This window comes from Sorex araneus, chromosome 6 (assembly GCF_027595985.1).
Source record: "Sorex araneus isolate mSorAra2 chromosome 6, mSorAra2.pri, whole genome shotgun sequence".
Classification (NCBI taxonomy): Eukaryota; Metazoa; Chordata; class Mammalia; order Eulipotyphla; family Soricidae; genus Sorex; species Sorex araneus.
In genome coordinates, this window is record NC_073307.1 from 39863731 (window position 1) to 39878878 (window position 15148).

General features: G+C 42.6%; 1 protein-coding gene and 1 non-coding gene across 3 annotated transcripts in view; one reads left to right on the forward strand and one right to left on the reverse strand.

The window, feature by feature from the left end:
* Positions 1-485: 485 nt before the first annotated feature.
* Positions 486-15148, reverse strand: part of FAM170A (family with sequence similarity 170 member A) — a 53600-nt gene continuing 38937 nt past the window's right edge. Inside the window, exons 1-5 of one of the 2 annotated variants that reach the window (XM_004609946.2) lie at positions 5582-5651; positions 2967-3107; positions 1459-2257; positions 1091-1149; positions 486-504 (exon numbers count right to left, since the gene is read on the reverse strand). In XM_004609946.2, coding sequence (XP_004610003.2) covers positions 1143-1149; positions 1459-2257; positions 2967-3107; positions 5582-5651 — 1017 coding nt within the window. In that variant the 3' untranslated portion in view covers positions 486-504; positions 1091-1142. Of the gene's footprint in view, positions 505-1090; positions 1150-1458; positions 2258-2966; positions 3108-5581; positions 5652-15148 lie in introns of those variants that run through there. The other variant, XR_008630780.1, reaches the window with a different exon arrangement.
* Positions 10993-11126, forward strand: LOC129406328 (small nucleolar RNA SNORA36 family). The gene has a single exon (XR_008630935.1). It is a non-coding gene; the product is annotated as a small nucleolar RNA SNORA36 family (small nucleolar RNA).

A 15148-nucleotide genomic window follows, 5' to 3' on the forward strand; every position in this document is an offset into this window, starting at 1 on the left:
GGTTTCCACAGTACCTGCTATTTGCCAAATGCTTCGTCTGCACTCAGTGCAGCTTTCCAGGTTCTCATGTGAAATGTAGTATCTAGCCTTGAAAGCTCACACAGAAGCCTAATCCATCGCAGAAGCTTCTGCATTGCTGATTCTAGAAAAGGTTGGTAGTTATCTGGTGCTTACATGAAATCTCATTCACAAACCACTACAGAGAGGGTATAGGAGATGGATGGGTGGGTGGATGGATGGGTGGGTGGATGGGTGGGTGGATGGATGGATGGATGGATGGATGGATGGATGGATGGTCAATGATTAATTGGATGGTTGGGTGGGTGGATGGGTGAATGGATGGTGACAGACAGAAAATCTTAATTAAAGAATATATCAAGGAAAGAGTTGGAAAATGGTTTTATTGCATATAATTTTGATATTTTGACTTAGTACTGGTCCTTTTCTCCTCTTCATACTACTGGCATTCTGTCTGCTGCTACTTCCCTGATTGTTTTTTTCTCCCTGGAAGAAAACAAATGAGGTATAAAAGAGATACGAAGCAACAAGAGTTCAGTTACCCTTTTCCTTTGTGAAGCACAACCATGCACACCACATACCACAATAAGTTTGTCTCCGGGCAAATTATGGAAAACTAAAGGTTCTAAAACATTTCCTGACCTCTTGGGACCACATTTCTATGTTTCTCTCTCCACATTCCCATTTTGTCCATAGGACAACATCCAGAGGCCAGGGTAAAGCTGGCCTTCAGCTCAGGCTGAAGACCTGTAACCTCAAACTTCTGATCCTGCTAGTTCCCTTATCTTCTTTTTTTAATACCACTGCTGAACCCTGAGGTCTCCCTCCTGTAGGGGCACCTAGGAGTATGTCTTCTTAGAGGTCAAGAGTGGAGACACGGAGAGACTCTCAAATCTCTCCACTTTCTCCACCGAGCACATGGAGGTCTTTGCTTCTGCAGATTGGATATACCAAAGTTGTTGCCGCTGCAAAGACACTGGATATTCCAGCACAGTCCCATAGACCCTGCCCTTATATTCTTCTTCGTTTTCATGACACAGGCTCAAAACAGCATGGCAGCCGTGGGCCATACCTTTCCCAATAGAAGGTCATACCATCTTCCAGGTTCTTCTGGCCCCTCAATCTTAGATGCTATGGAGAAACCAAAACAAAAACACGTTTTAGTAACAGAGGAAAGGTGCTCTTGTTGACCCTTGAAAATTCTCAGAATTTCCTGTGAGGGCTGGAAAAATCTCTGAAGAAACTCCCTTTTATATTCATGACTTGAGACATACCAAGGCAAGAAGCAAGAACCCCAGTTAGCCCCCCGGCCCCCACTTCCATTGCTCACTGAGCTGACCAAGCCTTCAACTCTCACTTACAGAGGCATGAGCCTACATTGGAGAAACAGTACCAGCTTGGAGAAGGCCCAGTCCCTTGGCGGTCCCAGCCCCTGCTCACTTCCTGTCCTTTGAAGAATGAAACACACAGCCTGGACACTGGCTCAAGGGTCTCTTCAGGCCAAGGATGTTCGCTGTGGGTGGCTCCTCATCGTTCTTATTTTCTTCTGCCTTCTCTTCCATTGCCTTGTCCTTGTCCTCCTCATCCTTGTCCTCGATCCTATCACCCTCCTCCTCCTCCTGCATGCTCTCCGATTCCACAGTGCCTGTCAGTCGGGCCATGGTGAGGTGAAAGATGTGGCAGCTGAAGCCCTCCCTGATCCCATACTGCACATGCTCCTGGAGGGTCTCCAAGGTGGAGAAGACCCGACAGCAAGCCATGCACCTGAAGCCAGTTTCCACAGTCACCAGCCAGTCAGGTGTCTTGGCCCTGGGCCTCTCCTCCACATCAGGTGACCCTGGCAGGCTGTCTGACTCGGTCCTTTCCTCATGTTCTTTCTCCTCCCCGCTGGGCTCGCTGTCAGACAGGAGGTTTCTGGTGGACACATCAGAGGGAGTATTACCTACCCCCACGTCCTCAGGAAGGGTCCCTTCATCCATCCTTGGCAGCTTTTCGACGGACATGGAGGTCTCCTCGTTCTCCCAAGAGACAGCTACACCTTTCTGCATATGTACCTTCATGTAGTATATTTTCATACCACTTTCTTCTTTGTTCACATACTGAGAGGAAATACAGGTCTTATAGGAGGAGGGGGAGAAGAAGGAGATGTGCTGGGAGTGGGGAGCAGTCTCCCATCCTTCCTGAATCTGGGATAGGGGGGATCTAGGCTGGGAACTGTCATGATGTAATCTCCGGATTCCTGGAAAAGGAAAAGAGCAACATGAGACAAGGGCCTGGGGGCTGCCAGGAGGGGAGGGCCTGTGAGTGAGGCTGTCCAAGAATGAGGTGCTGAGTCTGGGGACACCTCACGTGTGTAGCTGCCAGGGGGGGAGTGGAGTCAGGGCAGCAGTACACGAGGGACTGGCCAAGGGTGGTGCTTGGAGGAGGGTGTGTGTGGGTGTTTGGTATCATGGATGTGTTTTCCTGTGCAATGTTGGGGTGAAGGAATATGGTGCTGTCAGTCATGCATTTGCACTTAGTGTGTGTGTACTGAGAACAGGTGAGTGTGGAATGTGATTATATGAGAGGTACACAGTGTGCACCTGATCCAGATGGTCCACTCCAGTGCCCAGACCTGCACTGAGAAACTCTACTATTCTGGAAGCAAAGCAAAGGTAAAGCCTCCAAACTTCCTCCAAAGGTAGCACCCTCTGGTCCCACTCTGAGCCCTACATTGCAAAATGGTATGCTTTCCTGGTCCCCACTCCTTGTTTCCATCATGGTGGCACTAGGGCTCCTGTGCTCCTGTGCTGAGCTCATGTCCATGTTCTCCTTAGGGCTCCAACCTTCTTCCCAAGATAACCCTGATGCCCTCCCATGTCTAGTTTCCCTTCTGACTCATGCTTCTATCTACATGCTCTTCCCCCACCCAAAGCATCATGTGCACCCAGGGAGCCCAGCAACCTTACCGCCATGGAGGAACTTGCGTGGAAAAGAAACACAGGAGAAGTACTCAGAGATTGAGGAGACCTCCCTGACTCCTAGACTCCAGCCCTTGGCTACCCCACTGGATCCACGCTGAGAGGCTTCCTCTGGTGACTTGAATATTCCTGAGGAAGAAGGAGAGCCTCAAAGAAAGGGAGTGTTGGGCGTGTCTGTCCATCAGTCATCTTTCCAACAGTATTTAAGGAGGGTCTGACATGTGTCAGGCACAGCAAATACACCAGGCTTGAAGTCTGATTTCTGATAGAAACCACAGTAGTTCATTATGATCAATGATTATTTTGTTAGTGTCTTATTAAGAATGTGGGTCTAAGTGGTGACAGTCTATCTAAGATGGGAGTGTGTTGTTTATTAATTAAGCTGTAGAGATATGCCACTCATGTGGTGAGCAGGATAGAAGTGTGTGTGTGTGTGTGTGGTGTGTATGTGCGTGTGTGTGAGTGTGTGTGTGTGTGTGTGTTTGAAGGAGTATCTATGCGTGCACTGTACCATTAAATGTGTTTACTGCATGGTAAGGTTCATAGTTATGGCATGCATTCATTCATTCATTCATTCATTCAACTTTATAGCAACCAGCAGCTACTATGTATCACGCCTTATTCCACTCTCCTTGACTCTGATCATGCTAAATCCTCTTGTATGGGATGACAGACTCAAAACAGATATACTAAGTATAAAACATGTTGACTGGTGGAATGTATTAAAGGGTTTCCAAATTTAGCAAACTAAACCACGGAACACAGGGTAAAATCTGACTTTCCAGTAAAACTGTAGTTTTATTTTATTTGCCTTTGTTTTGGGGACACTCCTGGTGGTGCTCAGGGCTTATTCTTGACACTAGCTCACGGATCATTCCTAACAGTTCTCTAGAAACCATATGCAGTACCATTGTTAAAAACAATCTCAGCCACATGCCTGGCAAGTCCCTTACCCACTCCAGTCCCAAATCGTGAATAACGTTCTAGTATATAGCTCAAACACTATTAGGGACATACTCAAATTGAAAGATTGATTATGTGAAATTTAGCAGCATGTCCTGTGGTCTATCTGGAAACCCTGAACATATATATATGTATACACACACACACACACACACACACACACACACACACACATATATATATATATATATATATATATATATATATATTCTCTCCAGAGTTGGCTGTAGAAGGAGAATCCTGGGATGACCATGGACTGTGTATGAACATAGTACAGGATTCATGTGTGCATGGACCCTCAAGGGTTTTAATGTGGTTGAATAAAGTTGTATCTGTGTTACTGCACCAAAGCAAGGGGTTGCCTGAGTGATCACTGCATGAAAGATCCCTAACAAGGATTCTGTAGACACTCATGTACATTGTGTCACTGAACTATTGTGCAGTGAACCAATCACCAGACTGACACTGTGACATGAACCTTAAGAGAATTATGAGCTTCTAATGAACTTCCATCTGCAACTTCCTGTCGCAATTCCCAATGCACACACACACACACACACACACACACACACACACACACACACACACACACATACTGATTCTGAAGCTGAAGGTCTGGGGCATTCACTGCCTTCCCCATCCTGACCCCAGTCACTGCTGAGAAGTCTGCCCCACTCCTGCCTCCCTTTGTGATGCTCAGTTTGTAGATATCAGGGTCCTGGAAATCTCTAGCTAGCTCTCTGGGCTGTTATATTCAATCCTACCTCCTATGCCTGTCCATACTCCTGCTCTCTGGACAAAGCAAGCAATTACAACACATCCTGAGAAGTAAACCCCTTCTTGCTGCGCCCTGATGTGCCTCCCCACCAGTGTCTGGATGTCCTGTCCTTCCCTCCTCTCCTCTGGGGAATCACACCCCAGGATGTCCACACTCAGCATGGATCAACTGGTAAATTCTTACTGCAGAGGGAATAAAATCTCCATGTTTCCCATGTGATGCCATTTCTAATCAATTCCTCACCTATGTTCCAGTGGGAGCATTATGGTTCAAGGCGTTTTTTTAACCAGGCCCTTTACTCTTTGGGTTTCTCTTTCCAAAGATCTCTCTCTCCCCAAAGCCTCACAACCACAGCCACTGACACCAGGGAAAGATGAAATGAAGAGAAGGAGGGCCACAGAGGTAGTTAGAAAGTAGGGCATTTGTCTTGCACTCAATAAACCCCAACACTGCATATGGGCCCTTGAATTCTGCCAGCAGTTGTATCTGAGCACAGAGACAAGAGTAAAGTCTGAGCATAAACCAAGTATGACCTCCAAGCAAACAAAAAAGTGAAGGAGCAAAAACAAAGAGACTGAGTGACATCTGAGTCCATCCATGTGTGGGTTACCCCAATCCTCTATGAGGCTGGTGAGGTCTGAGCAGGCCCAGGTAGGGACTGACTTTCCGCTTCCTGTCCATTTGGGGACTTCTGAACATTTTGTGCCATTACCTTCCACACCTATTTTAAGGTGGACTTGATCCTTAGTCACAAACAGTTTTCCCTCCCAGCATCCAAGGCAGCTCCTCCACGCCTGCGCCCTGGAGAACGTGGAGTAGGCCAGTGACCTGGGCACACAAGACAGGTCCCCCCAGCACATACCTCCTCCCCTGTCCACACTTTCCTGCGATTCTTCATTTTCCAAATGTTTCCTCTTTTGCCGCCGTTTCATGGTGCCAGCTAGTCCCTTTAAAGGTGCCCACAGCTCTCTCGTTTCCCTACAGGTTGAATGTTCTTGGCTTTCGGGAAGTTCATTGAATTGATCAACTACAAATTAAAATGGCCATGTCTCCTCAAGGGCTGAAGAACTTACAGCACCTAGAGAGTCAGCAGCACTGCCCAGCCAGTGCTCACTATAGTGCAGGTCTGTTAAGGGTCAAAGGGCGCCAGGCCCACGAAGGATTCTCTGACCTCAGTGATGACATCACAGCATTCTGTGGACCTAGATCCAAAGCAGTCTCTGCAAATGCCCAGAACAATTCCTTTTCCTGGATGACCTCTCTCATCTTTCAAAGAGGGTGGAATAGTTTGACTGCATCTTTTAGCTGTTTTTCATCTCTTCCTTTATTTCAACCTTTCCTTCTTCATCCAGGAAGGAAGCAGTCTCACACATCAAAAGAGGAGAATGGCAGGGACCAAAAGCAGCGAGAGTATGCTGAACCTGTGGCTTTTATTTCTAAAACCTCAAACTCAATAAAAATGAGGGCACACTTGAGCAGAAACCTCACCAAGGGAGGATTTGGGGAATTCTGTCCCCACTCTCTATCCTACCAGAGAATGGAGCTGACAATTAAGTAGGAGAATTATGTCTTGGGGTCGTGAGGGAGAATAGGTTTCCTAAATTCTCTAAAAGAAATGTATTTCTGCTATAGAATATTTCACTATTTGGAGTTAGTTAATTTTATTGCTGTGACTTAAGAAATTTCCTTATTTCTATTGCAGCACAACAGGAAACCCACAAATTTTTCCCATTTTAAATGAAGATCAGTAGTTCATTTAGGGAGGGCAAAAGGGTATGATGGGACAGTGTGGTTATTTTAAATAAACAACAGGAAGAATTGCTTGTGGGGACTAAACTGCTTTGTGCCTGAATTCCACGTTAAAATCTTGATTGAAATGACATGCAACAGCTTTGTGTGGTTCTGATCTGTGAGGGGTGCAGTAAGGGACGGGGGCTTGGGTGAGGGAGAAGAAGACTTTAAGTAGGATCTCTCTGTATTATTGCTTACAACTGCATGAAAATCTTAAATGACCTGGAAATTAAAAGTCAATTTTAAAAATAAGAATATCTCTATCCTTTTATGCCCAATTCAATCAGCTTAATCAATGGCTGAATAAATAGCAGTGCTCCTACTTTATTAAAAAAAAAGAATATCTCTATCTTGCCTAAAGAGAGAGGTTCCCATATTTCACCACATATTCATCACAACCTTGTTTTATCAGCCCCCAAATTGGTTTATAACCTTTTTTAAAAGTTTCACATAATAGTTTGATCCCACATTTTTACAAATATATATATATATGTATATATATGTATATATATGTATATATATAAAAATTTATGGAGACTATGAGGTGCAATAGGTAGGTGGTGTTGGGCCCAGGTAAAGAATTTCTAAGGATGGGGAGGATAGCTCAGGGGGAATATCACATGGCTAGCAGTTTGGAGGCCCTGGGTTTGAGCTTCAACACCAGACAGATGTCCCCGTCAATCTTGCAACGTGATACCCCAGAAGTGATTCCCAAGGACTACTAGGTGTGATTCCTATCTTAAGAAATAAAAACATTTGCTTTTTTCTCCCAACATATTTTTCTTAGCACATCCCCATGCAGGCACACTAGGTAAAGTCTTTTGCCCTCCACAAGAAAGTGAATAAATTAATATAAGAGAGCAAATATTTCGGAAACCACATGTGTTGCACAAACATAGGTGTGCAGTTATCCTTGGGACCTGAAAATTTGAATTCTTTTAAATTAAAATAGCAGCTGAATTTCTCTAATCCAACCCAGATTCTAGCACCAATTCCAGTAAGGGAATGGGGCAGTCACAAAGGATTTTCCACATCATCAAGTAATTCTTACATATCAGCAGTCACCCTGCAATTCTGACACTAACTCAATTCTGACACTACCTATTGTCCTACTCAGAAGAAAGGGATCCTGTAAGATACCCTGACACCCAGACACACAAACCACTCAGAAGCCAACCACAAATTCACACTGTCAGCTGTGCTGCTGATCTGGCTACAGATCAGACATTCCAAACACTCCTCCCCCTTGGATTCAATGCACTGATAAGAGCATCTCACAGCACTCAAACATTGTACTTCCTAGATACTAGGTTTAAGATAAGAAGATACAACTCAGAAAGAACCAGATGGAAGAAATGCACCAGAAAGGACACAGGGAAAAGATGAATCCCCAGGATCCCTGAACAGGGAGCTCGCCCTGAAATTCCACGTGTCCACCTGGAAGATGTCAGAACTATCGTCTCCTTTTTGACTTCTTACTGAGGTTTCATTACACAGACGTGACTGAGACACTCATTGTTTACTGGAAATCACTTCAACTTCCAATTCCCTGCTCTTCCCAAGGAATGGGGTATGTGGCAGTTCTGCTTTGCGGCAAGAATTGGGGTTCGGGATGGAAATACCTGAAATATGATGGTGGGAAGGTGTAATGGTGGTGGGATTGGTTTTGAATATCAAATGTAATAAAATATTTTGAACTTCTTTATAAAATAAAAAAAAAATTAAACCTCCAGCAACCAAAGTAACTTGGTTGGAGATCCTTTGTTGCTTCCCTAAACCAGTCCTTATAACAGAGGATACTTTTTATGACTTGCATCACTTAGGGACTCTCAAGAGTTTTAGGAACTCTGTGCAGAAGAGGGTACAAAACCCAAATATACATCTTTTACTATATTTCATATCCACCTTGAAATCTCTAGCACTACCCTTAATAAGTTTTCAAGTCTGTTTCAGTATTTCCAGTGATGGAAAATATTCTTCTTAGAGAAGCTTTGATATCTATCTAAAGAAACCATAGCAAAATTTTTCATTTAAAAAAACAGGACACGTTTGTAAATGTTTTATTTAAAACCAAGCTTGCTCTTTATGGGATCAATCATTCCTGGCAGTTCTTGGGTTCCAGAACCATATGTGGTGCCAGAGATCCAAAGCAGGTTTGGCTGTATGCAAGTGCCTTCATCCCTGTCCTATCTCTCTGGCCAAAAAGGGAGGATTTTCTATAAACCTATGACTTTTCCCTCAATTCTCTCATTTATATTCTTTGATCAACCAATCTTTAATCAACCAAGATTAGTCTGGATTATTTTACTGTAACAAATAACACACAGTCTCAGTAATTAAAATAATACTTCTTAAACTATTTCTACTGCAGTCCCTTTTGGGGGAAGGGGGAAATAGGACACCCAGCAATATTCAGGGGCTACTCTAAGTTATGAACTCAGGAATTACTTCTGACCATGCTTGGGGGACTCTATTGGATGCCAGGGGTTAAATCCGGATCTGCTGTGTGCAAGGCAAACCACAGTACCCATTGTGCTATCTCTCCAGCCCCCTGGCAACCCCTTTTCACTGGAGAAATGAAACCCAGGGGAGTGCTGCCAGAAACACCTTTGATCAATTATCCTTGGTGGATTTGAATTTTTTTCTGATCACTACACTTTCAGAAACCTTTTACTGTTGCCAAATTTACAATGACTCTGCATGTTTAGTGATGCAATCCCAGATGGGTCATAATGCCAGGGTTTAAACAGAGACAAACACATGCCTAACATGCAGTCAACCCAGGTATAATCCCCCGCATCATGTGGTGGCTCCCTGAGCATCATAGGGTGCAGCCTAGAGGATCCCTGGATAGTTCAGGTATTCTCTTCCTGTCACCCCAAGACCCAAGCAGGACTGCATCCTTGGATCCCCTCCCCCATCCCTTGATTGAATAAACAGTCAAGCTGGCCAAGAGTCACCACCATAGGAGTCTTTGGGTCTCCTAAGCACCACTCGGCAGTCCTCAAAATAAATAAATACAGAAAACAAAAGTTTCAGGCCCACTCCTCAAACATGGACCCCGTGCTCTGTCTAGGAGTTTGCTCTTCACTGGGTTTGTTCTTGGATCCAAATGAACAAGCTCCCACTATGTGGGAAATCACCAGCCATTATTCAGAGAGAGAATTCTGAAGACAGGGGTGTAACTCAGTGATAGAGTGCTTGCCTTGCATGTATGAGAATTGAGCCCTGGCACTGCCAAAAAAATAATCCTGAGGATTTCCACACTCCCATTAATTGGAATTAGATGTTCAAAAGTAAATCTGTCAGTTGTACCAAAATCACTGATCACGATCATGATCTTATCACATGTGTTTCCTCATTGACCAAACTCCCAACTTCCAGGTAACTACTGAGTCCCCCAAAAACCATATAGAAAGTATCTAATCACTCCCCACTAAATGATTTATTGATTAAATCATCAAGCTATGCATTCCCCAAAGTAGGTCTGACCTCTGATCCCTTAACTCATCCTCTACCACCTTTTCCCACCATGCTCTCTTAGAGTTTGTACACTAGTAAATGTGGTTGGAATAAAGTTTTGACATTTAATTTTCTGTTTAATTTTTTTTCCTTTTTATAAGTAGCTTCAGGAACAAGGGTTGAAAAGCTCCTAAAACCAGGCTTGCTTTTTTAAGCTGAGAAGCAAGTGGTAAATCATTTTAATTAATATGTTTGAAATGCTCACCTGCATACGCATTAGCTGCTGGGGAGATTTCCAACTCTGATTAGACAATACAAAGGAAACCATCTTCCCAAGATGTCAAAAAACAGGCATAAAAGCTCTCCACTCCCGCACTGCTATTTCGATTATCTTGTTGACACCCCAGGTCCCTGAGTAATAGTGGTGGCAACAGCCGGAATTTAGCCAAGATGAAAGTATATATAATCGCACAGCAGCCGCGGCAAAGCGGCATCAGACGGTAAATGCTTGAGCTCAATCCTATCTGCTCATAGGTCTGTGCAAAGTAACAAATGATTCTGAAACAGTTATTCCAAATAGCTTTTGCTCGTATGACTTTAAAGATAACTTGGCTGCCGAATATTTGCTTCGTGATGAGAAAGAATACATATCTGGGAGGAGGATTTATGCACCCAGATGCACCATTTATTTTTTGCCCCAGGTACGAAGCACTGTGAATGAATTAGAAGTGGCCATCTACTCTTCCCCTAACCGTGGACATAGGAATGTGTCAGCCCCTCACCTTTAATTCATCCTGGTCCTAGTTATTTTCTAAAATGATGTTATTCTCAGCTCTAATCTTAAATGGTCTCCAAACCTGGGACAAATAAAATCAAACATATTTAAGCATTCAAAATTCTGCTGTGTTCAGGCCTCTCTGAGAATCTAAACCCCAGTCCAGCTACATGCCTTGGAGCCTCACTCAATTAAGTTACTCTCCTGAACAGCACAGTCATTTTCACCAAAAGCAAATATTTTCGGACCAAAGCACTGAGCCTAGTTCAGGGCTGCTTCCCTCTTCTGACAATTAAACTTTGAGACACCAAGACACAATCTGGGGGAGATGATTGGGTAGAAGGTATTTCTCTACTCATTTTCCGCATAGCCTACCAAATTTTTAAGCAAATATTTTCAAAGGGAAAATCATTAAATTACTGTGTGGCTCTATGAAAGAACAAAATCATGAAATTTGCCATGACCTGGGTGGAACCAGAGGATGTTTATGCTGAGCAAATACGCTGAAAGAATGATACGGAATGCTCTCTCTCATATGAGAAACTTAAAGATATATAGCAATGTAACAACAAAGCCAAAGGAGCCCATAGAGATTCAGCCCTTCACAAAGAGAGAACTGAGCCACCAAACTGAGTTGGTAGGGGTTGAAGGAGATAAAAATGGAAGGATCTTTGGGGACCCAGTGGGAGGGAACTGGATGCACTGGTGATGGGTGTGCTGCTGAAATTATGTGTATGGAAACAATTGTTTATATTACTATAAATCATAGTATCTCAATCTGAAATTATAACCAAAATGTTTTAAAAAATAAATATAAAATTTTCTTAAAAACAAAAGAACACAGGGGGCTGGAGCAATAGCACAGCGGGTAGGACATTTGCCTTGCACTCGGCCGACCCGGGTTTGATTCCCAGCATCCCATATGGTCCCCCGAGCACCACCAGGAGTAATTCCTCAGTACATGAGCCAGGAATAACCCCTGTGCATTTCCGGGTGTGACTTAAAAAGCAAAAAAATAAAAAAATAAAAATAAATAAAAGGACACAAAAAATAATAAAATAAAAATAAAAAATAAAAGGACACACTGGTGAAGGGATGAGTACTTGATCAGTGTATAAATGAAATGTAAGCATGAAAGTCTGTAACTGTACCTCACGGTGATTGATGTAAAAAAATTTTTTTAATTTAAATTAAAAAAAAATAAAGGGACAAGTCCTTTCTAAATTCACCTACAATCCCACTTTAACAATAAGTACATTCAGAAACTTCAGTGAGAACAGGCCACGTGAGTTCCTAGCAGTGTATTTTACCATTAATAACCTGCCTTCAGACCAGACCACAAAAGAACTTGAGGCCCCACTGTGGATGACTGTGGCCATGGTTTCTTACCTCTGGCTTCTCCACAACTTAGACTTAATGCCATCCCCGTGACCTGATCCCCCACCACATGTCAAACTAAAGTTTAAATAAGTAAGTTGCAGCAGTACTGCCCCCTTCTTTCTCCAGTGAGAAAACCATGCCCTGAGAGTTGCTCTTTCATTTCCAAGGCCATGTCAGCAGAGCTATGCCCTCTCGACACAGAATCCAGACCTGTTAGCACACCTACAGCTTTGAACCAAGCTTGTCTTGTGTGTGTCTGTGTAAGAAACCCAACTCCTTTCTTTTCCATCTAAGATTATTTCAGAGGCAATTTACCCATAGAGATTCCATTCTTCAAAAAGCTAGTCTACAAAGATCTTTATTAAAAGGCTAAGAGAGTACAGATGTTAAAATATATGCCTTGTATTGCAGCCAAGCCCTGTTTGATCCTGGGCACCACACAGTCCTGCTTTACCAGGTTCTGCCCTGGGGACCCCCAAGCACTGTTGGGGTAACCCAGAGATCCCTGATGCCATGAGCCCTCACATTGAACTGCCAGAACAGTTGACCAAGAATTGCCTGAAGGGGTTCCAGGACTTCCTGAAACCTGCTTGGGATACCCCCAAAAGACTCCGGTGGTGGGATTGGTGCTGGAACACTATATTTCTAAAACTTAACTGTGAGTAACTATGGAAATCGTGATGCTTTAATAAAATTTTTGTTAAAAATCATTGCCAAAAATAAAAAGACTTTGACTAAAACACAAATGATTTCATGAGAGGTGATACCTTAGATTATTATCAACCACTGTTTCAGAATGGACTGGAGGGAAACAAATGAACTGAGAACTGGGAACATTAATAATGATAAAAGAAGTGTGGAGAGGGGTCAAGAGAGAACAGTATAGGCTAAAGAGGTAGATGCTGGCAATGACAATGAGGAGATACGAAAATAAACATTCCACTTTTTTAGCTGTGGTTTATATACGTGACAGAATACTATTCTCCCATTAAAAATATTAAAGCATGCCTTTGGGGGAAAAATGGATGAATCTTGAGGTGACCATTTTTGAAATAATTTAAGAAATGAAAGACAATTGCTGAAAGTTTTATTTAGAAATGCTAAGTGAATTACTAAAGTAAATGGAAAACACCAACCAAACTATTAGGATCTGTGAAAACAATGGTGGCTGCCAGAAGGGAAAGAGGGTGGTTGGCAGGAATGAAGTGAGGGGTTAATTGGAGGGGGAGAGCATAGAGATAGTGCAGTGGGTGGGTAGGACTCTCACCCTACATGCAGTTGACCTGGGTTCGACTCCCAGCATCCCTTATGGTCCCCTGAACATCACTAGAAGAAATTCTTTAGTGCAAAGCCTCTGGGTGAGCATCACTGGGAATGGACAAAAAAATCCCTCAAAAATTGTTTGTGGTGGTGGTGGAATGGTATTGCAACATTTGTGATTGAAAGAATATTGACCATATAAAGGTGTTAACTAGTAATACGGAATTCATGCCTGCTTCAGTCAGCTTAATCAGTGGTTTAATAAATAGCAGTACTCCTACATTTTTTTAAAAAAGGGTGTTAACTAAAACCCTGAAATTCCATAATGTTGTTAACCAATGATAATCCATTTAAGTTAAAAAGAATTAAGCTTCCTCATGAATATTCAAGAAACTTGCAAATTCATCCTGAACTGGCACTCTGGATGAAGTATATATTGAGAACAGAGACACATAAATTGATTGTAAGTTAATTATGTTGACAAACTGAGTTGAGACTCCAGGAGATCAAATAACTACAGAAGAATCAAAGTATAAATTATTCTAAAGAGTGGGTTAAAGATTTGCTTCTTTGCAAGAGTCCTAGTTTCTTATAAATCTTTTTAGCCTTTCATTCTGTCAGTGAACTCCTTTACAAACCTGAACCTCTGTCCAATACCCCCAATATATGTGAAACCCTATAACCAGCTTTCTGGCTCAGGATTGTCCTGAAATCTCCATCTCATAGAAATTTGGAAAAGAATTCAAGTTTTGTCTTTCCCCAGAGAAGAGGAGGTGGGCACAATGTTTTGCAAATTTAAAATTACCACTTATATATGTGACTAAGGTAAATGCCTTACTGTCAGAATCTGGAAACTCTTGACATCTTATAAAATTGTTTCCAAAATGCATTTAAACTAACCCTTTTGTATGAGATGGTGTGCTAAATGGAAGGCCACAAATTACACAGTTGGACCTCCCAAAGACTAAGAAAAGCACTTGAGTACTCAGAAAAGGCAAAAGACAAATAGCACCAAATCAGGATGAATGGACTAAGCAACTGCTGTGTCATTGTGGATTCTTTCTAAACTCCATTATGCATCAATCTGATGATCCCTCCTCCCTCCATCCTCACCACCCCCCCCCCCGACTATCAATCATATCCCAGGTCTGAATAAATTGAACACAAAGCCCGTTTTCCAGAAGGACAATTCAGCAACTACCAAAATACTGAGTTAGGAAGAGCTTCAATGCTTGGAATAGCCAAGCCCCTGATACCCACAAATTTCCCCTACAATGGCTCCACCAAGTAGTTTCTTCAAGCATGGTCTAATGCCTTCAAGGAATGAGAATATCCACTTTCTATACATTAAAATAAAGAAGAAAGTACGATATTTTGGCAGATGTAACATAAACTACCTTTTCTAAGGGACAAATTCACTTTGCAGAACTGACAGTTTCTACTTGCATCCTTGGGACCAGAGAGGAAAAAAAAATCTACCTTCTTCTACCAGAAGACAGTTCTTCTAATATTTAGATGGTTATCTCAGTCTTTCGAATCTTTTCTTCAACTTTACAATTCCATTCCTCCAAAGATCCAGATTCCATTTCTCCATTGCCATACAATTTTCTACAAAATGTATCCAATTTGTTCTATATCTGCCTTAATGTACATTCCCCAGAACTGAAGTTCAAAACCATTTTTAGTAACTAAGTTGCCAAATAAAATCCGTATCTTTTCTATCCATCAGCTAAAAGCTACCCATAAACCTCAGTCTAAAAA